The sequence below is a fragment of the Daldinia vernicosa genome, assembly GCF_022497035.1.
Source record: "Daldinia vernicosa strain CBS 139.73 unplaced genomic scaffold F5Y00scaffold_10, whole genome shotgun sequence".
Lineage (NCBI taxonomy): Eukaryota > Fungi > Ascomycota > Sordariomycetes > Xylariales > Hypoxylaceae > Daldinia > Daldinia vernicosa.
The window spans coordinates 728680-755533 of record NW_025953926.1 but is presented as its reverse complement, the minus strand read 5'-3'; the positions used below and the strand labels follow the sequence as shown (position 1 = coordinate 755533).

Sequence of the window (26854 nt, the reverse complement as noted above, 5' to 3'; positions counted from 1 at the left end):
TCCAGGAAAGGTATGCATCGTCATCGTGCCAAGAGTCTACATACATAGTATAGAACTGCGAAATATAGGTGCCTATGCTACGTATGTCCTGTATAACGCCGGAGAGGGGAAGAAGTATAGTATAGGATTGATTAACAATCACCACATGCGATCCCGAGGTAGAGTAGAGTCATCGCCGGAGGTGAGATGTGTAGGACTACGTATTTCTACGCGCACTTTCGATGGTCTATAGAGAGGAGATAGGCTAGGACTATAGCTTTGCTGACGTACCCTGCTATGAAGTGTGTGTCGCTTGTGAGGGCTAATCCACCGCTGGACATGATGATCGTGATGATGATGATGATAGAGAGATTAGGAGGCAGATAGGCGGCGTTGCAGTATGCATTGTGTATACTGACGATGTTGTATAGTCCGCGCACTACTCTTACACAACCCATGGCTATAGCTATGCCTATACCAGCATTGCTGGGTATCTCTGGACTGGCTCGATATCTCGGCCTGTTGCGCATTTGATGACGACGGCTTCTAGAAGTGACTCATCTGAAGCAAGTAGAACACATATCTCATTATTACGATGGAGTTGAGTATAAGATTGGGTTCACGGCGAGTGCATAGGCAACACTGTCACTGCAACGAAAGTAGACAAGCAAGCGAGTAACTGAACTCAACGACCCCTTTGCGACGATATCAACTCATAGACTAAAGCGCCTATACTTAATTCTAGTTCTAATACTAATATCTTAATGCTCGTCGCTACAATGGCCGGCCCATTTCCCGTGAAGAACGCAACAGTCCCGTACTGGCGGACACAGCTGCACCATCTCGACTCCCACCGTAGCACCCCGGAGCTCCCCGAGAAGCAGGACATCGTCATCATCGGCGCCGGGTTTGCTGGTGCGGCTCTAGCGCACTATCTACTCAAGGGCAGCCCCGAGAACGAACCTAAGCCAAGTATTACCATCTTGGAGGCCCGAGAAGCTTGCTCAGGGGCTACTGCTAGGAACGGTGAGTTTTGCCACGCTATACTTTACCTATAGTCTCATATCACTTTCGCTTGTGATCTTATAACTACTCACTAACGTTTACCAGGTGGGCACATCCGGCCCGATCTCTTCGTCGCGCTCGCAGCGCGCATGCAAGCGCAAGGCCTGCAGACCGCGAACCAAGTTGCGCTCTTCGAAGTCGCCAATGCGGAAGCCGTCGCCGCACTCGTCCGCGACGAAGGCATCGACTGCGACTTGCACGCGGTAACCACAGGCGACGTGTTCGTGGACGCCGCCGAAGCCGCCAAGATCAAGAAGCTATGGGACGCCATGACGAAACTCAACTGCCCGACCCTGCGCTCCGTCACGTACCACGGGCCGAGCGACGCGGAGCGCGTGTCGGGAATCGCCGGGGCCAAGGTCGCGTTCACGTACCCGGCGCACGTGGTCTGGCCGTATAAGCTGGTTATGCACTTACTAGAGGGGGCGGTGGGAAAAGGGGTTAATTTGCAGACCAAGACAACGGTGCACGGGATTTCCGAGACGGTGGACGAGGAGGGCTATTGGACGGTGGCGACGGCTAGGGGGGCGACTCGGGCGAAGCGGGTTGTTTTTGCGACGAATGCGTATACGGCGGGCTTGTTGCCGGAATATGACGATGCGATTTATGCGGCGCGGGGAACTGTGTGTAGGGTTGTGCCGGATGCGCAGAACAGGCCAGCTGCGGGCATACCGCTTGATTCGGCCGGGCTGGAGATGGAGAGCCCGAATTCGATCGATTCGTACTATGGTTTGCGCCGGGATGGGAGTATCATTGTGGGAGGCGGGAAGAGCGCGTTTGTTGATGAGAGGGAGGAGTGGTATAGGAATTACGACGACTCGACACTGATCAGGTCTACGGTGCCGTATTTTGACCGCTGGGCTGCGAGGACGTTTATAGGGTGGGAGGGGACGGAGACGGAGACGGAGAGTATTTGGACGGGGATTATGGGCGTGAGTGTCTTAGCTTTTCTTGATGCTATACTGAGATGTCGTCTCTTGATAGTCCGACTTAAACTAACACTCGGGCTTATTTATAGTACTCTGCAGACAGCGCGCCACACATCGGCCACGTACCGTCTAAGCCGGGGCAATACATCTGCGCCGGCTTCGACGGTCACGGCATGCCGAACGTGTTGCTATGCGCAAAGGGGCTGGCCGAGATAATCAAGGACGGCCGTCCCTTTTCGGAGACCGGGGTGCCGGCCGTCTACGAAACTAGCGCGGCACGGCTTCGGAAGATCTCCGAGCTGGTTGCGGCTCCTACCGTAGGACGGGCGCGGGCTGATATTTATCTGAAGTTTTAATCAAGGACGTTGGAGGGCAGTGGAGAGGAAATCTAGCACGGAGACAGGGAGAGCAAGGGGTATGTAGGTAGGTATGTAGCTATGAGATTGTGATAAGCCGGAATAGAAGCTTTTTTGCATAACTCATTATCGCCGTATCATATGTATTATGTATTCATCGTTCGACCTAAAGTTGACTGCTCAGCGGATACGCCGGCGATCAAGATTTAAAGAGTGCTTAGGAGTTGCTTGACGAACCAGAGACTTGAACCGGGGAGTTGGGAAGTCGGATATCGGAGCGCACCGTGCTAAGAGTCGATACCTAAAAATAAGCTTCCAGGGCTGGAGCTTGTATTGTTAATTGGCCGCCGAAGCTTTATAGAATCCACCTGGTTATGACCTAACCAATTACAAAGAAGGCAGGGAATGGAAGCAATGCAGGCACGGAATCAGGGACCCGTTCTGCCCGTACTTTACGTCGAGTTCCCATTTATGTACGGAATACGTGTGGAAGTATGTACATGATGTACTCATCTACCAAGATTCCGCCGTACATGTACATGTTTGGGTACTCATGTGCCTCGTCTCCATGTACACACCTACATTACCTAGAGGTACCTAGTGTAATTGTTAAATTAATAACGACTTAATCACTATCGAATAAGCAGAGATGCCAGATTTTGTTGCCCACCGGCAGAATAATATTCGGGCTTGAGAGATATAAGCTGTATATGGCCAAGTATTAACTCGATTAGTCGAATTACCTATTCGGCATGCGCTGACTTGTCGGATAATTACAATAGCGGACATGTTGTCTTTTCGGATTCCAATTCCATCTTGGTTATGTCATTTATTTCGCAGTCCCGCTAACCCAGGTGCCTCCTAGCGTGGGTTTGTGCTGTGCATAAGCAGTGTGGGTACATGGACCACTGAAGGACCACTGATGAGAACATTGGCCTCAACGGACGATAGTACCATGTAAAGTTCAAAGTAACCTCTTGTGGATCTGCCACTTTGCCTCAACTTTCCCATTTTTCCCTCCCAACTTCCTCCCAAGTGCCCCAAGAATGCAATAACGATAATTGCTCCTTTTAAAAATATGATCATGGAGTTTGGCTTGTAACGAGTCCAGAATAAACGTCTTTATTAGTTGTTCTTGTATAAGTGAGTTGGTTTCTGGTTTGGTATGAGTCGCGCGATCCATCCCATTCATTCCCTTGCTATCTAATTATGGCATCGCGCTGTTTGCCCCTATCAATTTCTGGCATGCGACTTTGTCCCATACTTGTTGATGACACGATACAATTGTAAATCACGAAGCTAACTGGTCCCGATCTCGCAGTACCATTTCCTAATTCTACTTCACGGGGGCCTTTCCATTTCGATGCTTATCTAGTTCGCGATCATTATACTCGGAGATGGATGCCCCAAGTGCGACGTGGCATCCGGCTAAGATGCCATACACTAATAACGATAACAATCAAATATCAGAGCTCGACTCGACGCAGAATCAAGATGTGAATGCCGGTAACGAGCACGCGATTGAGCAATCAGCTCAGGATATGTCAAATAACGAAATAATAGAAGAAGGCGCTAAGCCTCAAAAACCAAGCGACAGCGCGTTTCTAGACCAATTTAATCATGATGACGCTGAGGATAACCCGTGGGATCTTTCAGGAACTTCACCCGCTGCGACTGCGCAAGGTGACGATGCTGTCGTACCTGATTACGAACACGAAATTGCCCAAGCGGAGACTACTCGGACGAGCAACGCGGCCAAACATTCCAGCACAACCTCGTTTGCGCGTACCGTGTCTCACGAGGTAAGCTTTAACGATGACGATGAGAGCGAGTTAAGCCTTCAGCGATCGGACACGGACCCTTTCAAGTTCATGCCGCCGAATGAGAGGACAAACTCATTTCCCGCCGTACCGCAAAGGGAAGATGCGACTGAGGACGAATTCGATCGCCTACCCCCATCATCCCAAGCCCAAGACATCTTGCATGACTTGGAGAAGGACAATTCGGACGCCGACCCGGTCGTACAGTCTGAATTTCCCGATACTCTTGGCGAAGACCTGCCCGTCGACAATGAAATTGGTGAAAGTGGAAGCTCGTCTCAGCAATATGTTGGTGGAGAGCTTGTGGGTGCCGCAGAGGAAGAGTTGGATGCTCGATTCGAGGAAGGTTTACCGTTGATTCCACAAAGTGAACAGCATGACCCAGAGAACCATCATGGACCTAAGGCTTCAGGTCTTGGGGATGTTTTTACGCAGGATGATGTTGAAGGGGGTGATGACTTTTTCAGCCAGGTAACCAAGGATGCTTCTCGTTTAGAAGGAGATGCTAGCTTTGAGCATACTTTACAAAGAAAATCCACGGCTATGGTAATGGGACAAGTCACAGACTCTGTAACGGGGGTAGAAGAGTCGAATTCAGAGCTCCCGTCTCCGGTCAAGGATGCTACGCCGGAAGAACCGGCGAACTTAGATACGCCTACGCAGCAGACTGTGGACGGTGATTCTGAAGCTCATTCGAAGGAGGGAGCTGATACTCAGCCGGAACCCGTCGATATCGATGCGAAGTGGGCTGCTGCTTTTGATGATGATGAGGACTTCCTATTAGACTCAAATACCGAGACCAAGGAGCTTGATCCAGCAGATATTTTCGGAAGCGACGACGAGGGTTTCTTGGAGGATACGACTGAGCAGACGCCAGCGGCACCGGTAGTATCGATATCTCAGCCTAATATAGCTGCGCAACCTCGGTCGACAGGCTTGAACGGTCGTTATACTCCTGATATTTTCCAGCACCCGGCGCAATTAAGCCCAAACCCTTATGCACCACCTCCAGTTGTCAGTCAAATGCAGTCGCCGCAACCTCCTTCCTATGCGCACCCAACTACGGCTCCTCCGTCGATAAGGGGTGGATTTGAGCCACCTCCAAAGCCAGCCATGCCAAAAGCTCAAAGCTTTGCTGATAAGGCCAAAGGTGGATATCAATCTCCGTACGATCTCCCGATGGAAGTTGTCAAACCGAAGAAGCGGATTAGTATGCAACAGCTTCCACGAGCAAACAGCGCATCTTTGGGACCGCCACCCGCCCCCCCAAGGAGTGCGAGTTTGTATTCCCAACCACCACCACCGGGAGCCTCGAACGCCAGTTTATCGCCTCCTGGTTCAAGCCATTCAAGCCAACCGCCGCCACCACCAGCGGCAGCCCAGAAGTCTACCCCTCAGTTGAAATCTAAATCTAGCTTCTTCGAGGACTTACCTCTAGCGTCGAGGCCCCGGCCCGCGTCGCGACTCAGTCACCTTTCCGCCTCACCTCAGCTTAGCCCATATGGACAACCGCCACACGGTCCTCCTCATGGATCACCCTTAACATCGCCTGCTTCCTATCCTCCCCATTCTCCTCAAGAGCAAGGAGCTGGTATCGCGTCACTAGTTGCTCCAGAGCGTGTTAATCCTTACGCCTCGGTGCAATCCAATTCGCTACCTACGCCAAGTGCGCCTCCCGTCGCGGTCTCGAGATACTCTCCCGCTCCGCCTCAATCATCGGTAGCAAACGGTGTCCCACCGCCTGCTTCTAGCCGATATTCGCCCGCTCCGCCTTCTGTCCGGTCATCTAGTGGTGCATACGCCGCTGTTCCACCCCCGATGCTCGCACACCAACCGCGAACTTCTAGCCCCCTTGCTCACTCTCATTTTGAAGTCTCACGCGATAGGCCGATGCCGACTCCTACGAACGTTGAAGGCACCTCTGAACGTCGAAGCTCATCTCAGTATGAGCCTCGTCTTACAAGAGTGCCTTCATTACCACCGACGCAGGAAGTCGAGGAAGAGCAATCCTTACTACGCTCTCCGCCAGTTGCGCCCAAGGCTCCGTCCGAATCCAAATATAGTCCAAGACAAGTCAGGCATACCCCCCCGCCTCTCAGCTCTCCTGCATATAATGCGATATCTCCCCCTAAGAGAGCGATATCGAATTATGCCCCGATGTCCCCCGCATCCGTACCACACAAGGAGGTCAACTTTGTGCCACCACCTCGGTCTCAAACCCAATCACCTGGAGCTCTTTATGGAAATCGGGCTGGAATAAGGCCGATCGACCCTGTTCCTCGGCCGTCTTCCGTGCAAGGTGCTTCCTCTCCACGAGAGATACCGAATGCGGATGCAGCTCGACCTGCTGTTAGAGCCCGGGGCATGTCTCAGCACCTCAATCTTGTCCCGCCAACCGATGGTCGGGAACAGGACCCGTTAAAGAGATGGCGGGGTTGTCCCGTCATTACATGGGGTGTGGGAGGAATACTTGTAACCTCTTTCCCAACGGATGTCCCGCGGTATGGCATCAGCCAGGCGCTCCCGATGATCGTGCGTAGTCCAGGCGAGGTGAAAATACGGCATGTCAAAGATATCCAACCGTTGGAAGAGCGTCTAGCCAAATTTCCAGGACCTTTAAAGGGCAAATCGAAGAAGAAAGAAACTGTTGCATGGTTGACGGCTGGTATTGAGGTTCTTGAAAGAAGTCTTCCAAACCCTTCGTTCTTACATGCTGTTTCACATGAGGACAACAGAGCCATTGAGCGGGTATTATTATGGAAGATTCTACGGGTTTTTGTTGAAAATGACGGTCTTCTCGAAGGAAATCCTACAGTAGAAAAGGCTGTTAGAGAGGTTATCTCCCCTGGTCTCGACACTAGTAACCCTGAGCTTGCTGCTACGATCTCTAGCGGAGCCGATTTGACGGGGATATCTTCAACTGTAACTAATATGCAAGCGGACGCCGTCGATTCTACGACTGTCGAGCAGATCCGGCACCATCTGCTGTCCGGCGACCGAGAGAAGGCGGTTTGGGCTGCGGTGGATAAGAGGCTTTGGGGTCACGCGATGCTTATTTCGAATACGATGCAAAGTCCGGAATTGTACAAAAAGGTTGCTCAAGAGTTCATCAAGAAGGAGGTGAACCATCCGGGCCACGGAAACGAGTCGCTCGCTGCTCTTTATGGCGTTCTTTCTGGAAATTTTGAGGAGTCGGTAGACGAGCTCGTCCCGGTTCATGCGCGGGCAGGTCTTCAGCTTATATCTACTTCGGCTTCTACTGGTGCATCCCGGGATGCATTGGCGGGTCTCGACAAATGGCGCGAGACACTTGGCTTAATACTTAGCAACAGGAGTTTTGGCGATGCTCAGGCCTTACGGTCGCTTGGTAACTTGCTCTCTGGATATGGAAGAGCGGAAGCAGCTCATATCTGCTACATATTTGCTAGACATTCTGCTATTTTTGGCGGTCTTGATGACCCTAACGTCAATTTCGTCCTTGTTGGAGCTGATCATCGTCGCCAAGCCGACCAGTTCGCGAAAGAGACGGAGGCCTTGCAACTGAGCGAGGTGTACGAGTATGGGCTGTCCCTTGCGGGAGGCTCAAATGCTGTTCTGAGTTGCCCACACTTGGCTGCTTACAAGCTACAATATGCTATGACCCTTGCCGAACATGGGTTTAGAGATAAGGCTTTACATTACTGCGAGGGTATCTACAACGCCATCACTGCGCAGACGAAGAGGTCGCCTTATTATCACCCCGTTTTGGAATCTGCCGTGGACGATCTTATGAGAAGATTGAAGCAGGCTCCGAAGGAAGAGTCATCTTCGTGGATCCCGAAGCCTAGGATGGACCAGGTGTCTACCAACATGTGGAGCCGCTTTAACAAGTTTGTCGCTGGCGACGATGAGGATGGTTCCGGTAATGCAGCGTCGGGCGAGGCTGGCGCCGAGTCTGGGCCCTTTTCTCGTCTTGCAGGTGGGACGCCGACGATCAGTCGGTCTCCGTCCGTCTCGAACTTCGAAGCATACGGAAACGCTAACCCATCACCTACACTCCCAGCCACTAAAGCCGCTTCACGCTACGCGCCACTAGCATCTCAATCCTCTAATAACCCATACGAACCTAGTGCTTACAACCCAGCTCCTAGGTCTTCAATGGAAAGGACCTCGGGTGAGATTACACGAAGCTCTTTCGAGCTACCTGTAAGAAGAGGATCAGACATGCAGTCTGCGTTTGGAAGCCCTTATACCCCTAACAATAACTCGTCCACTTCTGCATACCAACCTGTAGCACCAGCCGCCTCTCAGGTATCCCCGTATATGCCAGTCTCCCAAGGATCAGACTCAGCTCCACAACCTACGGGTATTGGAATTTCGTTCCCGGGTTACGATCCGTATGGAGCCGCACAAACCCCGCCGAACCCCAATGCTTCCCAGTCGCAAGCCTCACCTACGGAGTCGAAACCGGAAGTTTCAGTAAATGACACCAGCGCGACGCAGGGTTATCAGCCTCCCTCGTACGGATATGAGCCGCCATCGACGAACTCCTTCGAGGCTCCTTCAGGACAACCCGAAAGTTACTCGGGTGGATACGAACCACCTTCATACCAACCTTCTGGCTTTGAGCCTCCGTCCTACGAGCCAGGTCCGGGTGATAACGAGGGCGATTCTCCCAGCGAGTCGAGGCCTAAGAAGAAGAGCTTTTTTGACGACGACGAGGATGATATTCCCGGCCTGAAGCCACAGGGGAAGAGCAAGGCGGATATAGACCGGGAGAACGCGGAGATGGTTAGGAAGATTGCTGAGGAAGAGGGTGAGTACAAAACTAACGTCTCTTATCCGCATGTTACTAACAGACTTTTAGAAAAACGCGCTGCCGAGGCGAAGGCGGCTAAGAAAGGCTGGGGCTTTGGAGGATGGTTCGGCGGTGGTGCCAAAAAGGAGTCACTCGAACCAGCCAATAAACCAATTAAGGCTAAACTCGGTGAAGCAAGCAGCTTCGTATACGATCCGGATCTCAAGCGCTGGATCAATAAGAAACCCGGTGCTGAAAACACTCCTGTTAAGTCGGCAACGCCGCCTCCTCCTCGCGCCGCGGCCACGCCTCCACCGCCGGGATCTACATCCGTTCCTCCAGGGGGCTTAGGGGCCCCTCCCGCCGGCCCTCCCCGTGCTCATCTTACGCCTGCGCCTACACTGCTTAGAAGTGCTATTTCCCACGATAACCTCATGGTTCCTGGTGGTGCCCCGCCTATGATGCGGTCCGTCTCGGGCCAGAGTACTAGCAGCGCCCCAGGCGGGCCTCCTAGCGCACCGCCTAGCAGGCCGGCTACAAGCCTAAGCAACGCGAGCAGCATCGACGACTTGCTCGGCGCGGCGGGGCCGAGGAAGGGAGGCAAGAAGGCGAAGAAGACAGGGCGCTACGTAGACGTCATGGCGAAGTAAAGAAGGAACGCATTGAATGGTGATAAATGATTGACTGACTGATACACGCATAACGGAGGTGATAGGGATTGGCACAGGCGCGGGCGCAAGGCTTACATTGATTGATACATCTGTTACGGCTCGAAGCTCGGATACATATGGGCGCGCTGCCGGCTTGTATTATATAGACCTAGAGATTTTTGTAATAAAAAGACGACCAGCTTTTGAGGCTGGTGCGTGTGTGCTAAGAGAGAATGAATTGGGTACTGTTTTGGATTTATGTATTTTGGTCTTTTTGGTGAAGCGAAACCGAACAGCTGCTGATGGACCCCTTTTTGGTGGTAGTGGTAAAGTAGATCTATATTCCGGTGTAATAAATCATCTTTTTGTTTAAAGGCGAGTTTTGTAACATATTGTATATAATTCAATATATGAGGCTTATAACTATATCTGAACCATCTTCTTTTCTAGGGTTATTATTTTTAACCTAGACGATGAATATCTCGTTAAACAAATCGACGGCGTAACAGAACAGGAGCTGCTTATAAGATGACATCATGTCGAACAAACCGCTATACCACTAAAAGGTTATTCGGTAATAGATTTGATCCTATTATGTATTTTATATGTCGGACAGATAGAATATCTGACACATCATGACGATGTAGATCCGCGTATAAGCCGGAGATGAACTTACTTTGTACCTGCATAGAAGATGACTCGGTCTCGGCCAACGGCACGGGGGACTGAGGTATTAGTATGTATAGGTGGACGGCCCCGTGGGAAGTAGAAGAACGCTCTCGTTTCGAGTATTCATATAACTACATGGCAGTTCTACTCTGAGTTCCCATTTCTATTAGTTATCTACTACATACCATCCATCTGTTGCTTATAACCCAACACCTACACAACATGTCATCCCAATCCCACCCAAGCAGCCGCCCCGACATAGAGAAACACCCCGACCCGGACCCCATCGCCTACGAGGCAGAGGTATACCAGCGCGGACTGCGCTACCAGCGACCCCCCTTCACCTTCAAGCCCCTCGAATGGGAGCGTCTAGCCGCGGAGCGCATGTCCGCCGACACGAGGGGCTACGTGCTCGGGTGCGCGGGCACGGGGGAGACGGCGCGCAAGAACAGGGAGGCTTTCGGGAAATGGTCTATCGTGCCGCGGCGATTGGAGCTAGGGCGATCCCCCAAAAGGAATACTACTACTACTGCTATAAGGGGCAAGGGGGAAGACAACAACAACAAGTCCGGAAAAGTAGGAGTATTCCCGGATCTTTCTGTCAACGTGCTGGGCAGAAAGCTCCCGTACCCTATCGCCTGCGCGCCCGTCGGCGTCCAGAAGATCATGAATCCGGACGGGGAGCTGGCGGCTGCTAGGGCGGCGGCAAGGGAGGGCGTCCCGTTTATATTGAGCACGGCGAGTAGTTCCAGCATCGAGGATGTGGCGCGGGCGAGCGATTCCGGGGCGGAGGAGGAGGGAGGGAAAGGGAAAGGGAAATGGGAAGGGAAGGCGGAGAGGTGGTTCCAGTTATACTGGCCGGCGAGAGAACACGATGATATTACCGTGTCGTTGCTGGAGCGCGCGAAAAAGGCTGGGTATAGGGTGTTGGTGGTGACGCTCGATACGTATATCTTGGGCTGGAGGCCGAGTGATATGGATAACGGGTGAGAGAAGCCGTGCCCCCTTTCTACAATACCTTTCCCTATCTATCTATCTATTGCTATACATACCCCCTATCCCCAAGTTCTAACCTATCAACCCTAAGATACAACCCCTTCCTCCGCTCCGACCAAGTCGGCATCGCCATCGGGCTCTCGGACCCGGCGTTCCGGTCCCACTTCAAAGAGAAGCACGACGGCGTGTCCGTCGACGATAATTTGGGCGCCGCGGCGGCAGAATGGACGCGGACCATCTTCCCGGGCACGAACCACACCCTCGACGACGTGTCTTTCCTGCGGCAGCACTGGGACGGGCCCCTCGTGCTCAAGGGCATCCAGAGCGCGTGCGACGCGCGCGCGATGGCCGCCTCGGGGCTCGTCGACGGCATCGTGGTGAGCAACCACGGAGGCCGCCAGGCAGACGGGGGCACGAGTTCGCTCGGTGCGTTACAAGGAATCGTATCCGCCATCCGCGCCGTCAACGCCTCTGCACCCGACGGCGGCGAGGGCAAGGGCAAAGCCCAAGTCCAAGTGCTGTTCGACTCGGGGATCCGCAGCGGCGCCGACGTCGCCAAGGCGCTTGCGCTCGGCGCGGATATGTGTCTTGTCGGACGGCCGTACGTGTACGGGCTGGTGCTCGGGGGCGAGGAGGGCGTGGCGCATGTGCTGCGGAGCTTGCTCGGGGATCTGGAGCTTACGCTGCATTTATCGGGGGTGGGGTCCGTGGCGAAGGAGGATTTGAATAGGGGGGTGCTTGTTAGGGAGGATGAGTTGTTTTAGGCTGGGAGGGGGGGATATATATGTGAGTAGTTAGTTGGATAGATAGATGTTTGGGGGGGTATGGAATAGGGGTGGGATTTAAGATGGAGAGGGAGTAAGTAAGAAAATGGCTTCGTTTTGACTGTGCTAGATATCTTGGATTTGTTAAGGAAGAGTACCTAAGGTATCTAATGTATCTTTACGATATTATGCTGATCCAATGTAGCCGTATAAGTGTTCAAGCAGTCCAAACAAGATAATACAGAGTCGTCTAGGCTACATACATAGATACCGTAAGGTACATACAGAAATAGGGGTGCCTAAAACGAACCGAGGGCTGCTGCATATGGTCCTAAATTTTGAACCTCCTAATAACTAAAAGCCCGGTGGTGCAGTGGGAGCACATTCCATCATTACGCGCTTCTGATAATAACCTCAGATGAGAGGTCGAGGTTGGAAAGACGTGGGTTCAAATCCCACCCAGGCTAACTTTACTTTTTTGCCCTCTTCTCCTAGGTATTTCATCGATGATACCTATATGCTGGGATGAGGTTTTTCGTCTTTACTCTAAATACTGAAAGTAAGTAACACCATGGGTTGTTGACTCAAGGCTTTTTATGAGAAGTTCATGAGCATTGTCCCTTGTATTTCTAGACGAAGTTAATATTTTATACATAGTAGGTGGCGGAGACGTGTATAATAAATATGACGGCACATTATGAAGCCTTAATACCTAGCACCCCTATTTTCAAGCCTCTCAACGTCCACTCAAATAAGTGAACCTTACAGCAGTTCCAGTGACAAGGTAGACTCAACCAAAATAAACAACTTTATGCCTTTAGGGCACTGCACATGTATAACCATCACCGCATCACCGCATCACATAAAAGTACAAGACAAGTTAAGCAAGAAGCGAATTATTAAGATATCCCTTGATCGTAGAGCCTACAAACCTAGGTAATATACTATGCGTATGTACGTCCCTTTTCCCACACACTTTCCCCTGCTCTTCCAACTAGGTAACCCTCGCCGGCCCTTATAAGCCCGCCCACCTTCCGACATGAGAAAAGGGTTTGGCCCGTCGGTCCGAGAACTCCCCCCCTTCCTTTTCCTCCGCTTACAAAGGGAATCTGGCCCGGTCTGGCCGTGTGTCTTCCTTAGCACCTCTAAAAGAGTCCCTTCTCTAGTAGCCTCGACTATCTTGCCGCCAAGCCAAGTGTAACTAATACACATTTATTGAAGATGAACGAGGTTGGCAATCACTCGTGGCGAGTGTGGTGACGCATTTGATCGAATCGTGGGCTTGTTTGCTCATATGCATCGAAGCCCTCGTCAAACGGAGGTACTGATTTAGCGATCCAAGGTTCAAAACTAGTAATTATACAGTAGGTTTATGCTCCGGGCTTCGCTCGCACGTGAGCCCTGGTTTCGAATTGCTCTACAATAGCTTTGCAAAGCTCCTTCGACGATGATCCGCATACAATTCCCCTGGGGCTGGCTTGGCAATATATTGTAGACATTATATATCGTATCGGTTGGATAGATGGAAGTGGTGGGGTTTCGATTCGACACTGCTTTTCACGCCGCCCTTTCATTCCTCTGCGGCTACTTCAGCCGCTGTTTCTTCGGGTATAGGTGTTTTGGCACCTTCGTCCGTTTCGGCGGTACCGGAGCTCGGACCGGAGCCGCCCTTCAGCCGCCGTCGTCTAGCCCTCCTTTCTTCTGCCGCTGATTTCCTCAAACTATTCTTCTCCGGATCGTTGTCATCCGCTGCATCACCGCTTCTCATATCTTGTAACAGCATTGCAGCTCTCTGAGCTAAACCATCCTCTCCATCTCCATCTCCAGCTCCAGCCGTTGAAGGAGCTTCGCTGGGAGATGGGAAGTCCGGGCTGAGGGGGTTACTATCAGAATCTGCGATACCGTTGATACTTTCTTTATTGATATTAGTTTCGGCCTCTGGCGACTCGTTGAGGTCGGGTATTTTCTGGCCTGAGGCGATGCGAACTTGGTGACGATCCTTGAGACGTGCACGCCTTCTTCGGTCTCTTTGATCTCTTGTTTGCGGTGCCGCAGCGCGCAACTTTTCCAGAAGCGAGTCCATCGCACCGGCGGAGGCCGGCGACGGTGGCCCACTCTCGACAGCTCCCGTGACCCTGAGCTGGCCGTGTTTTCGTTTCATGCTAGCTTCGTTCCTACGTCTCGTCTCCTCATATTGTATATTCTTCTCTCTACTCTTCTTCCACTCTTGGAGGAAGGAAGCAAGCTTGGCGAAAAAGTCGCGACGGGCGTTATCGTCCTTCGGGTCTTCGCCGTAGAAGACCATAATGTCGTCGTATGTACGGATCATTTCTTCCAAGTACAAAGACATCTGTTCTGCTTTTCGGCGAGCATCCTTCATACACCGCTGGACGATTTGCGAGACACGGTCCTGAGGATGGAACTTCTTAGGGTCGCTGAGGTTGCCGCTGTCTAGTGACATCTGTATGTTACGAATGTTATCCACGTATTTCCTGGCGTCCGCCTGTAGCTGCTCGATATTGATCTTTTGAACGGTAAGGACGGCTTGGATATCACCCGTGAAGCCCTCCCACTCGGGGTACTGGTTGCGAACGATACGCTCGACGAGATCTGCGAGCGTTGACTGGTTCTTGTCGTCCTTCACCATTCCTAAGCGGGCGAGCGAGCTGAGCTTGAAACCTCTCGCTTGCTTGTTGGCGTCGTTCATGTAGTTTCCGATATCGAGAATCAAACCAAGCACGTTCATCAGAGAGACGGAGTCTCTTAGAGCCTCCGATACTGATACAACGTGATGAATCTTTTCGTTGATTTCGTCGTAATCAGCTTCGTAACTCCTCGTCAAGGCCAACGCACGTATTCTACTCTTCCAGTAATGGTGTAGCTCAAAAGCCGTGTACAAATAGATTTGATCCTGTCTGGTAAGCTCATTTGGATCCTGTTCACGATTCTCCTTGCTGGCTTCCGGACCAGTCCAATCCTTGCTATATGGCGCCATGAGTTTCGCAGTGTTATCCGGAATGTTGCACAAATCATCTTTTTGGAGGAAATCCATGACGACAGGATTGTCAAGTATCTCCTTGTCGCATTGAATGATCATCTGGACGATCTTTTCTACAGAGCACTGTGAAAATTTGGCAAAAGCGATTTCTAGATCAAGTTAGTATTTTATAGGTTTTGGTAATTGCTATGTGGAGATTGAGCTTACCGTAAGCTTTTCGAAGGTCGCTAGAGATAATTTGCTTCTTGTCATCCTTCTTAGAGGTGCCAACGCCAAGCTTCTTGATCTCTTTGGCCATGAATAGCTTCTCAACTTCATCCAGAATACCCTTCTTGCTGAGCTCGGCATACTTCTCTTCTCTTGCTTCTGCGGAAGGAGCATGCGCTGCCCAGTGACTGGTTTCGGGAGTATCAACCTTGTCCCAGTGAAGGGCCTTGAGCTTCCTCTTCGGCCTGACAACAGGGAGGCCGATTGTGGGACCTGATGCGAAGTTATTTTGCGCGGAGAGGAAGTGACCGGACATGGCACCAGGCATTGGCGGAGGAGGGGGAGGCATTCCTCCTGGAGCTCCAGGCATAGGAGGCGGCGGAGGTGGAGGGGGTGGGCCACCTGCAGATGAGGGTGATAGCATTCCTGGCATTGGAGGAGGAGGTGGTGGCGGAGGTGGGGGTGGAGGAGCGGCTCCCGGAAGTTGACCGGGCAATGGAGGTGGAGGCGGAGGCGGAGGCGGCGGTGGTGCTCCGGGAAGTTGGCCTGGCATCGGAGGTGGAGGAGGAGGAGGGGGAGCAGCCGTGTCGCTAACTTGAATCTTAGGCGGCTCAACTTCGCTTGGGGTGATGGGTGACTGCGACTCGAGGCTTGGGTGAGATGGGTTGGTTGTCGCGCCATCTTCGGAGTCGCTAATATCGTCCCTCTTGCCCTTCGCTTGAATCTCCGACATGAGGCTGGCAGCCTGCTTGGGATCCATGACGGGCCTCCTAATCTCGACGACTCTTGGCTTCTCGTATACAATGTCATCGTCACCTTCGGTGACGCCTTCGTCAGCGCCGGAGATATGCTGTCCTGCCGAGCCGACGGGCTTCCTGGACAACCTCGTGTGTCTGTTGACTGTCCCAAGCATACCAGACGGTGGGAGTCCTGCGCCTTCCGGTGCCTCGGGGTAGCTCTCTGCATAGCCTTCCATCTCCTCACGTAGTGCACGCAAGCGGTCTGAAGGGCCAATAGCATCGCCCCAAACTCTACCCTCGAGTTTGTACTGGGTCTTCTGTCGTTCGAGCTGCATAGCAAGTCGGTCCATAAGCTTCTCGCGATCTAGAATACCTTGCATTCGAGCAGGATCCTCATCGGCCATCTTGTTCCCAGAAACGCCCTTGACGGCCTGAGAGGCGGCTACGTCTTGGGCGTCCCTAAGCATAAGATAAAGTTCTCTCGTTTCCAGCTCGTACCGCTGCGCTTCCTTAGCACGCACCGTCTGCATGTTCTCGATTTCAGCTTTAAGGCCATCTGCTTGGCGCTTCTGGGCTTCGATGAAGCGAGCTTGCTCATCCAATTGTCTTTGTAGCTTAGCAACGAGACCGTCCGCACCAAGTTCTAACTGAGCTCTCATCTCATCCCGCTCTGCCATGGCAGCATCGGCAATCTGCCGAGACTCCAAGGCCTCGTCCAGAGCTTGCCTGGCTTCGGAATCTGTATGTAGCTTATCTAAAAGACTCTGGACCGTGAAGTTCAAGCTTTGCTTGAGGTCCATGTTCGGCAGACGCCGATCCATGGCCACATAGCTTAACATCGAGTCGACGAGCTGGAACATGCGCAACCGCTCTTCTCCGTCATTATCTCGGATCAGAAGCAGATGTTGCAATGCGGATATGAAATAGTCATGTGTCTTAGAGCCTTGGAGTCGTTGCTGAATGGCGTCCACGATCTGGGTCGGGTCGTTGAGGTCCTTAACCTCGCCCTCGACACTATCTTTCATGCTACTATTCTCCCGCTCAAGCATATCCTCATAGTCGATAGCCTCATTTGTCCGGAACCGCTCGACCTGCTTGTCTATCAAGTCATATTGAAACGCCTCCATCTTCGTGAGGATCCGCTTGATCCCACAAGCGCCGAACTGCGCCCTGATATGCATGCGTAGCTGGAGGTCGTTCTCGGGCGCATCGATGATCGAGTTGACGAGGATGAGCGTTGCAACTGCGTATTCCATCAAGAGGTTCTCCATGCCGATACCGCCACTGCGGACTTCATCGCTGGCCCCGACGAGACTGCCCATCTTCCCTCGCCCGTCTACGGTGACCTCGACGAGTCGCATCCAGGAGTCGAAGCGGCCATTTTCGTTCTGCTGGCTCTTCACTACATCCATAGCCTGGATCACCTTTATGTGACCCTCGCCCCCGTCCCAGTGGCATAGGAAAGATAACACATCGCTGACTAGTTTTCGTGTCGTAAGCCTCGGTGATATGAGCGACGTGACGAGAGCCACGACCACTTGCTGATGGGCGAGCGCATCGTCAGCGCCATATTTGTTGTTGAGTAGGGCCTTTAGGCACTTTAGAATATCGTATTCCTTGTCGAGATTCTTATCGCTCGTTTTTACGTCGGACGGGGCCGCAGGTCCAACAGCGCTCTTCCGGTTGAGCTTCAACAAGACGTTGGTGAGAGCGACCTGCCCTTGACATTCGATGAATCGCTTCACCCAACCGATTTGCTGAGTACGCAAGTTGACCTCGAGGCTACCTAACCCTTTCAAATCCAATGTATTATCCATAACCTTTCGCACGTACCATTCGGGAGTTCCCTCCTCATCAGAGGATGCGGCGATATCAAGATTTGATGTCGGATATATTCCTGTTTTCGCCGCCTGCTGCCTCCTCTTTTGCTCCCCTTGCAGTTCCGTCAGACGATCCTGGTAGATAAGTGTCCATTTTTTGGATGATGGATATGCCTGCATTTGCCGCCGCGCTTGTTCCGGAAGATTATGCCAACCTCGCTTCTTCATCAACTCGAAGAACATCTGTTCCGTAATCCTATCGTCGTCCGGTCTGGTGAGTGGGAACCCGTCCCCGCTCCCGGGTGGAAATACTGGGTTCCCTGGAGGTTTGACTAGGCGATGAGAATCTCTACTCGAGGGCTGCGATGCAATGGAACTCTGGGAGGTAGCACTGGGTAGTGCTGTTCTGGATGAGCGCATGTTCGTGTAACTGTTAGGGGGTACTCCATTACCTGCTGAAAATACGCTGGATTGGTCGCTTTGTCTGGATGTTCTACCGAAACCGGGCACACCATAACCTGGTAGAGAATCCCACCTTTCATTGTAGCTGCTGTTTTGCATCGAAGAAGCTGTGCTTGCACGAGGCGCTGGGGAACCGCCCGAGGCTGGTCCCCACTGATGGAATTGAGGCTGTCGACCAGTAGACGCCATTGTGACATTCCCGCCGTTACCAGTACTGGGGCGTTGCTGAACCGAGTGCTGAGAACTGGCAACGCTTACAATCGAGGCCGTATCGAAAGATGGATACTGATGGAAGTCACCGGTGCCTTTATTCAAGTGATGGGGCTGGGGTAGAAGATCCCGGCGCACGGGTGGCTGCTCGCCTCGAGGAAGGTATTCGACAGGTATTGGACTTCGTTGGTCGGCATGCGTGCTGTCATATGGGATGGCAGTAATCACACCGGCGTTGGTATTAATGCCGGTTTCGGGAGAGCTCGGACGGTCGAGCGATACTATCGACGAGTCCCTAACATGTCGAGAGATACGCGACGAGGAATCATTATCCAAACCGAGGTATCGCCCTTCTTCGCTGCCAGTGTGTCTCTTATCACTCCTATGTTTACTCCTAGAGAAGAAGCCCTTACCACCGGACGACATGGCTGCGTGAGGCGGAGAGGGCGCGTTAAGACGCCGGCGCTTTAGTCGCTTTCTATTGATGATCTATTTACCCAGTAGCCGAACGTTTAGATTCGATTTTTAGGACGAGGCGAATGAAGCAATCGAAACCTATGGGGGATATCGGATTCGTGCCGTCAGTGTATTGGATGTTGGAGATGTTGGATGAGTTGCATCATGTTCTCCGGCGAAGAATATGGAGTCGGCAAGGAATATACAGGTTGAAATTGCAGATCTAGGATCGAATGAAGGCCTGCATTAATGTGTGGTGGTATTAGCATTATATTTGGCGATGAAGCATTGCAGGCGAATACAAGGGTATTTTTTTGTGTGTCGAATTCAAAATGATTTAGTGAAAGGAGAGAATGCGCAATGAAGAAGGGGGGGCCGTACGCACATAGAACTGAATACGGCGCTAGACTACATAAAATGCAGAAGGAGAGGAAGAAAAAAAATTAAAGGTCAACAGTTCTTCGTTATTGAGTCGGCAAACGTCAGTTGCTGAACGATTCGAATTCAAAGTAGGGGCGGGAAAGAAGTGGTCATAGTGGTTTGTAGTTATCGGGATGTGATATTGTTGCTCAAAGGAGGTTGCTACCGTCTGATGAGACGCCTGGACGCAAGGTTGCAGGCTGCGGGTTGCGGGTTCAATGTTGTGCAATGTCGCAGTAGGTACCATACATAATGCCGAGCACTTGTGGTTGGCTTGTGGGAGGTAGGATGCAACTTGTAGGGTACAAAGCCGATTACCAATTGAATTTACACGTTGACCATTTCCCATCTTTTAGCCCCCCCAATTTGCGATAAGCCCGTATGTATGAATTTGTCTTAAAGCGAGAGAGTTCAGCTGAGGACAAAAGACTCAGGAGGTATCCAATTTTTGCAATTACAATAATCAGGGGTCTTTCATGTACATAACATGCAGTAAGAGAGCGATAAGACCTGTCAGTAGCGCTAACGTTTAAGCAATGATCAATCAGATTAGCGATTTGTTTTAACAAACACCATTTTCATTTTTAATAATTCTTCAATGGTACATATCTTGTATAAGTCGTAATGTGGAAATATTTCAAAAAATCGATAAATCCCACAATGCCACCATAGAAAGGTGTGGACGATTCTGAAACATCAAGTGGAACATGAACCCCTGGAAGATCCCACATTGCGATGGCGATAATGATGCGATCTGGAGAGGTCCTGGGTCCCCGGCTGCTTGGGCACTTGATGCCACAGATTAGAAGTGTACCGTAGACGCAGAGACGGTAGACATAATTCAGAATGGAGGCTAATGTTGGCGTAGACACATTATAGTGCGTATATAAGAGGGCATCTACAAAGTGCCTAAGCTCGTGAAGAAGTCTTTAGCCGATGCGCAGAAAAGGGGCTGCATACTGTCGAACACACCACTATACCACCAAAAGGTAATTTCGTAGTAGTGTCTGTTCTACTCTTTTTGGCCCCTCGGTTCTAGTCAGGGGATGGTTACTACACTATGTGTACTTAGTGTAGGATAGCTAAGCGCTTAAGGTAGACTATTAGAGTACTCCATGTCGGATCTAGAAGGATTCAGGGTGACGATAGCCGTTCTACCTATTTTCCTATACTAATCGCGGGGCTTGCTATGCATATACTAGGATTATGAATACTTATCGCTATTACTGACTTACAGATGTGATTATTACCTCAACCCTACCCACGCCAGTAGACACAGAAGAATATCAGTCAAGATACCGAGAAATTACACAAGAGTACAAAATAATATCCAATACCGGCAATACGAAGTGACAGCAAGGTTGTTTAAGCTTAGATATTATATATGATAAGCGGCCCGTGAGAAGTGACCCGTGAAAGTAGCGCTGTCCTACCTTTCGAAAGCAATTCGGCCAATAGCAAAGAAGTCTGAAAATAACCTGTATCTGAGAAGGGTGGATACCGCTACTTATACTTATGTAAGCACTGACATGGGGGAGCTGGAAGTTGCGACTGCGCGTGCCGAGACGTACGTAACCATCTTCATCTTCAGCCTTACCAAAATACAATTGAACAAAGAGGCAAACTTATGCAGAGCTTCTACGTGGTGCAGAAGACGTGCTTGTTACCGAGACTTGCCGTTTCTGATAGCTCTATATAAACAGTCTCTGTCGATTCTTTCTCTCCCTTACAACTAATAATCGCACACGAACGCGGATTGCAGAGTCGGATCAGCCCGGTTTTAGAATCTACCAGACTTGACCTCATATCATGTCCTCCTGGTAGAAAGGAGTATTGCGCAGTACCGCCAGCATGATGAGCACCACAATATCCGTAATCAAGGTCAGTTTGAGCTATGACTTATACATAATGAGCTGTCGCAAACCTAACTCTTACAGACGCTTATAATACCCGCCGTCATCTCCCTCATCCTCTTTCTCCTATCCACCTACGTGTTTGTCCCATTATGGCGGCATTACCATGCGCGTTATAGCCAATACCTCCCTCTCGACACGATCTCGAGCCACACAGTATCCCTGCGCGTCAGGGTGCAAGATGCAATAGCCCGATGGATGGTCCCATCGAGGTGGCGCATTAATATGCATGATCGCGTGGTAGTCGGAGCCGATGACGCATCCGATATAGGTTTCAGCTCCGAAGAAGGCGAAGAATTGGACGAAGTCGACGATGATCGCCGGCACGCGCTATCGTTAGATACCCACGATCCCGAGCGTGCGGACAGCACAAGAAGACTAAGCAGAGAGTAGGTTAAGGAAACCCACTGTCTAAACTGTTGCAGTTTTACATTAGAACACAGGGCTAATTTCAAGGACCTAGTTTAGAGGAAGGCTTCCGAGATGATAGCGAAGAGGAAAACGACGCGCGTCAAAGCAGGCGGTAACGACCCCCGTTGTTAGATGATGATATTAGCAATACGGCTTTGGAATAACTACACCATCATTGGGCGAAATGATTCGCCGCTGTTTTAATACATGGGAAGGCGTTGGAAAACTACTACATTATTAATTGGTCATAATTCTGCTTGGTACCAGCTATACTGCAACGCGCGGCGCAGGAGGATCTTGTAAACAAGTCTAGTGAGTTTGGGGTTTCGAATGGATCTTCATTCTTTAGGGCTCGGCCTATGCATGTCTCTAACTATAGGTGGTTTGTTTCGAGAGCGACGTTCAGGGTTTATTATGTCAGATGGGTTCAATTATCTGCTCGAGTCCATATTACTGGATAGACATGACGGGGTGACTTATACGTTGGTAGACACCATCATGAAGCATTTCCCATAGATTATCGAGGAATAAACTGACAGTCCTCGCAAACCCCAGACCAAGCTAACTTTGCTAACTTTACTTCTTACCCAAACAAGTGACGGGCAGTATTTCAATACGCAGAGAATACTACCTCCTTTTGTGGATACCTAGGTAGCGTTATAGTTTGGGACGACATATACTAAGCCTGTCGGATGATTCTATATGTCGAACAGATAATGCCCGACTGCTGCAACTAGCGCTTAATTGATGCAATGAGGTTGTATCGGAAGTCATAGGTTGATTCATGCTATTTCGGGAATAGGTATTGGATCTATTAAGATAAGACAAGTCATCTCAACTAGGTGATTATTACTTTTCTGAACGTAACGTATGATATTTATAAACGCTAATGTCTCGTTAGACAATATGAACCTATCATTTTCCTAAAACTGTTCTAGAAATAATCTTGATTTATTCAAAACAGATGCCTATCTAACATATGGCCTAGTAAACCACATCCAAACCAACATCAAGTTGTATACACTATTTCCACGATAGCATCATTGCATTGGACGCCTGTTATGAGATAACAAAGAAGCCAGCATGTCATTTAAGATGAGCGTATCTATCGGCATATAAGTCTGCACGGATGATCCCTAGGTCAATCTGGCCGGCATGCAGCCTTTAATGGTCATAAAAAGTAACTTCATAGCAACTTCTCGATGACCAGCAGATGCTCGAAACCAACCTGTTACCTAGGCTACCATAGCGGCAAAATGTGGTTTCGTGGAATGATTGCTAAAATTGGAATGGCTTAATAAAATATGGAACCTACTACAAATTTAAAACCTTTAATTAGATGATAGGTAATAAAAGTAGGTAAAAACCTGGAATTATTCCGTAAATATCGGAATAATTTTTAAAAGTAAAATAATTTTATTATATTTTTTTTTAAATAAAAATTATTAAGTTTTTTTTAATATAAAATTTATAAAAGTAAAAATTAATTAAACTTTTATATTAATTTAATAAAATTAATCATTTTATTTTATTAATTTAAACGTTTAAATACTTTATTATAAAATAATATAAACGCGGGAGTTATAAGTTTAAAAATTAATCTTTTTAAATTTTTAACTTTTTTTTAATTTTTAAACTTATTTTTTTAAACATTTTATACTTTTAAAATTATTTTAATTTTTATAAAATTATTTTAACCTTTTTAAAATCATTATAAACTTTATAAAATTATTATAAGCTTTATAAAATCATTTAATTTAAATTAAAACATTATTATACATAAAATTATTATAATAAATTAAAACTATTTCACGAATTTACATTTTACCGTTATAATAAGTATTATAGCGGTAAAATGTAATTTCGTGAAATAATTATTAAAATTAAAATAGTTTAATAAAATGTAAAACTTATTATAAATTTAAAACCTTTAATTAAATAATAAATAATAAAAATGGGTAAAAGTTTAAAATTATTTCGTAAATATCGGAATAATTCTTAAAAATAAAATAGTTTTATTATATTTTTTTTTAAATAAAAATTATTAAGTTTTTTTTAATATAAAATTTATAAAAATAAAAATTAATTAAATTTTCATATTAATTCGATAAAATTAACTACTTTATTTTATTAATTTAAACGTTTAAACACTTTACTATAAAATAATATAAACGCGGGAATTATAAGTTTAAAAATTAATCTTTTTAAATTTTTAGCTTTTTTTTAACTTTTAAACCCACTTTTTTAAATATTCCATACTTTTAAAATTATTTTAACCTTTATAAAATCATTTTAACTTTTTTAAAATTATTATAAACCTTATAAAATTATTATAAGCCTTATAGAATTATTTGGTTTAAATTAAAATATTATTATACATAGAATTATTGTAATAGGTTGGAACCATTCCACGAACCTACATTCTGCCGCTATGGTAGTTATTTCAAATACGACTTAGCAAAGTTGAGGTGATGGGAAAGGAGTGACAAAAGTGGCCTTGGGTGCATATGTATGTATATTTACCGTTGAATTCAGTACATAAACGTCCCGACCAGATACTAAAAAGGTTTCGTGTCACTTTACCTAAGCCACCCAACACCCGAAAGCTTGATCGAGTATTACGGAGGTTAGCGCGGGAGTGGAAGCAATTGCCAAATCTTAAGGGAAGGGACTTTCGAAGCCGCATGCGGAATGACCGACTTGAACATATGTAGCTTCCTAGCTGACGCACCTGCCTACGTAGTAGTCTATCTCTACCCGCGCTTGCATCTACATAGCATATATGGAGGCAGGTATGGCATGTAAGTTACATGTACGTACGTATGTACATCGACGCAGTTATGTACGTGCTAATGAATATAATTGCGCCTGACTTGCACGTGGTTAGCATCACATTCCAGTCTTATCTCGCATGCTGGCAACCACCACGAATTCGGACAGCTCTAAACGGTAAATAACATGAACATGCGACGCTTATCTGCCTTTGGGGTCCAGGTATACTACGATATAATTCAGCGCACATGATGCTTTGAAGGAAGACTTGACTTAATTAGTTACCTGATTAACCTGTCAGCCATCGATATTATATCAGGTTATACCTGGACGTAGCAGGTATAATGCAAACTCGTATTTGGTGTAAGTTATTTCATCATTCGTTCTCTTATACCTACTACCAAGGTGCTTAGGTACCTATCTAATATGGTGAAAACCCTATGTAGGACTAAAGGTAGACAGACATATATATACCTAATCCAGACGAGAAAGACCATTGGATCTCACAATATCCTCTTCCTTTTTTAATACTGGACCTTACCCGAGCCCAACAGGTCCACAGGTCAGTGCTGATTTGAGCAACACTTTTGAGCAACACTTTTGAGCAGTCTATTTCGACCTACCCGGTTCACAGATGAAGCTGCAGCCGGACACACGTTGAGCGACTTAAAGCAGACGCCTAGCAACCAATCGTGTTTTGGCCGCGACCGTATCTGAATCATTTTGATCACATCATTAGGGCATGCTGGATCTTCCCTCCCTCAACACTTAATCTCTAGGTATTAAACCTCGCGACTGCATGATACTTCCGTAATCGTGAGCTATTCCACCGTACACCCGACCGAAATATTCCCGTCGCATCAAGGTCAACCCAAGTTGCAGACGGCAAGTTACGAGAGAAGCGACAAACAAGCAAACATACGGAATACATACAGTCAGGTCTGTCTCGAAAAGCAAAAGCGTCTTACTTGCACTGTCCATTGATTGGACCGGATTCCCCAGTCAAAAGCCGAAACAGGCTAACAGCTTACTTGAGTTAACTGTGTGTGTACGGTCTCGGACGTATACTGTAGCCTGTGGTTACAGCTCGCTTGAATTTCCCTCGACATTATCGCGTATCCCAGGTCAAATACAATACTTTCACGCTTGTATACCTACATTTACATTTGCGACCCAGAATTTTACTAGGCGGGCAGGCTTACAGCCTTGCCATCAATTCCTCCTACTTCTACTTCTCCTCTCATTCAAATACATATACCTTGTTCTTTACTACTTCGCGTTATCCGAAGTCCCAATCAGCGACCCACCAACCATGAAGATAATACCCAAGGTCGGCCTAAAGCTTCTAAAGAAGCTGTTGCCAAAAAAGAGCAACAATGGCAACCCGATAGCTTCGGACGCACAAGATGATAATTGCCCCAAGAATAAGAAGCAGTCGTTACCTGAACCTCGTGAAGAATGCCCTATATGTCACGATCCCGTCGGTATCGCTAATCCCGAGGGCATCGTTGAATCATGGACCAAACTACACTGCGGTCATAAGTTTGGCACGCACTGCATCCAAACTTGGCTACAAGAATCTGTCAACCGCGATCCGAATATCAATCCGAGCTGCCCCATCTGCCGAAGTACGGCCAAGCATCCTTGCGGACACTTGATAAGTCCCCCACCCTTCCCATCTCTTCACCTGGATTGGCAATCACCTCGAACCCCGCCACCACCTCCGCGACGCCACCAGGTCCGTCGCCGCCTTACGCGACGACCGGGTCATCCACTCCGTCCCCCACCCCAACCTCGTCGCCGAGCCCAGGTGGTTGGCGAGTGTAGAACCTGTGCCGAGAATGCCGACTTCGAGGAGCGGCTGCGCAGCAGGATTAGGGAGCGTGGACGGCAAGACACAGGCGGATCTTCCACTAGCGCTGGCGGCCGGTCTGCAGCCGCTATCAAGTCCATCATACCGGGACTAAAGAGATCCACGAACAACGTCCGCACCACCGTCATTCATGTGGGCGTTGACCCTCACGAGGAGGGACATCCACGAAGCGTCTTCTGCGTCTCGCCGCATGTCTCGTCACGCCGGATGCCTCGACACTCGACGCCGCCTCCGGGGTATAATAGACGTCTCAGCATATAAAGGACTACTTTAATGTTTAACAGCATTAAGCGTATGGCCTACGGGCTAGGTGGGGCGGAAGGGATAGATCACAGGCTGGATGGATGGATGGACGGAAGGATGGATTTCTTTGCAGTCTCTTGATGTTTTGACGTATCATGGGTTAGATCTGTCTACCCATCTTACTTGATAACGGAAGCTATGTATAGCTATAGCGAATAATCTATCGCATAGCCGGAGTGCACGGTTCATAAGGAAGCTTAGGAGTTCTTAGGCTAGGTCTACACGGAATAGCGCCCGGTTTTGGTATTTGATCTGCGCGATTGC

General features: G+C 49.0%; 6 protein-coding genes and 1 non-coding gene across 7 annotated transcripts; 6 read left to right on the top strand and 1 right to left on the bottom strand.

The window, feature by feature from the left end:
- Positions 1-758: 758 nt before the first annotated feature.
- On the top strand, positions 759-2329 carry F5Y00DRAFT_259600 (FAD dependent oxidoreductase; the record flags this gene model as incomplete). The annotated part of the gene is made up of 3 exons (XM_048010906.1): positions 759-1005; positions 1090-1976; positions 2063-2329. The coding sequence occupies 3 exons, from the start codon at positions 759-761 to the stop codon at positions 2327-2329; spliced, it is 1401 nt and encodes a 466-aa protein (XP_047867526.1).
- Positions 2330-3339: 1010 nt separating this feature from the next.
- Positions 3340-9924, top strand: F5Y00DRAFT_230179 (Sec23-binding domain of Sec16-domain-containing protein). The gene is made up of 3 exons (XM_048006873.1): positions 3340-3472; positions 3651-8944; positions 8996-9924. Exons 2-3 carry the CDS (start codon positions 3727-3729, stop codon positions 9574-9576), a joined length of 5799 nt encoding a protein of 1932 aa, XP_047867525.1. The 5' UTR covers positions 3340-3472; positions 3651-3726; the 3' UTR covers positions 9577-9924.
- Positions 9925-10467: 543 nt separating this feature from the next.
- On the top strand, positions 10468-12005 carry F5Y00DRAFT_267750 (putative FMN dependent dehydrogenase; the record flags this gene model as incomplete). The annotated part of the gene is made up of 2 exons (XM_048012121.1): positions 10468-11231; positions 11333-12005. 2 exons carry the CDS (start codon positions 10468-10470, stop codon positions 12003-12005), a joined length of 1437 nt encoding a protein of 478 aa, XP_047867524.1.
- A 359-nt stretch (positions 12006-12364) lies between these two features.
- On the top strand, positions 12365-12472 carry F5Y00DRAFT_t37. Its single transcript has one exon. It is a non-coding gene; the product is annotated as a tRNA-Asn (tRNA).
- Positions 12473-12884: 412 nt separating this feature from the next.
- On the bottom strand, positions 12885-19536 carry F5Y00DRAFT_230175 (FH2-domain-containing protein). The gene is made up of 2 exons (XM_048006872.1): positions 15211-19536; positions 12885-15152 (listed from the first exon to the last, which is right to left on the bottom strand). The coding sequence occupies exons 1-2, from the start codon at positions 18866-18868 to the stop codon at positions 13576-13578; spliced, it is 5235 nt and encodes a 1744-aa protein (XP_047867523.1). The 5' UTR covers positions 18869-19536; the 3' UTR covers positions 12885-13575.
- Positions 19537-20582: 1046 nt separating this feature from the next.
- On the top strand, positions 20583-22365 carry F5Y00DRAFT_230174 (uncharacterized protein). The gene is made up of 3 exons (XM_048006871.1): positions 20583-21199; positions 21256-21620; positions 21695-22365. The coding sequence occupies exons 1-3, from the start codon at positions 21170-21172 to the stop codon at positions 21756-21758; spliced, it is 459 nt and encodes a 152-aa protein (XP_047867522.1). The 5' UTR covers positions 20583-21169; the 3' UTR covers positions 21759-22365.
- Positions 22366-25561: 3196 nt separating this feature from the next.
- F5Y00DRAFT_13255 (uncharacterized protein) lies at positions 25562-26678 on the top strand. The gene has a single exon (XM_048004232.1). It carries the CDS (start codon positions 25727-25729, stop codon positions 26546-26548), a length of 822 nt encoding a protein of 273 aa, XP_047867521.1. The 5' UTR covers positions 25562-25726; the 3' UTR covers positions 26549-26678.
- The last annotated feature ends 176 nt before the right edge of the window (positions 26679-26854 follow it).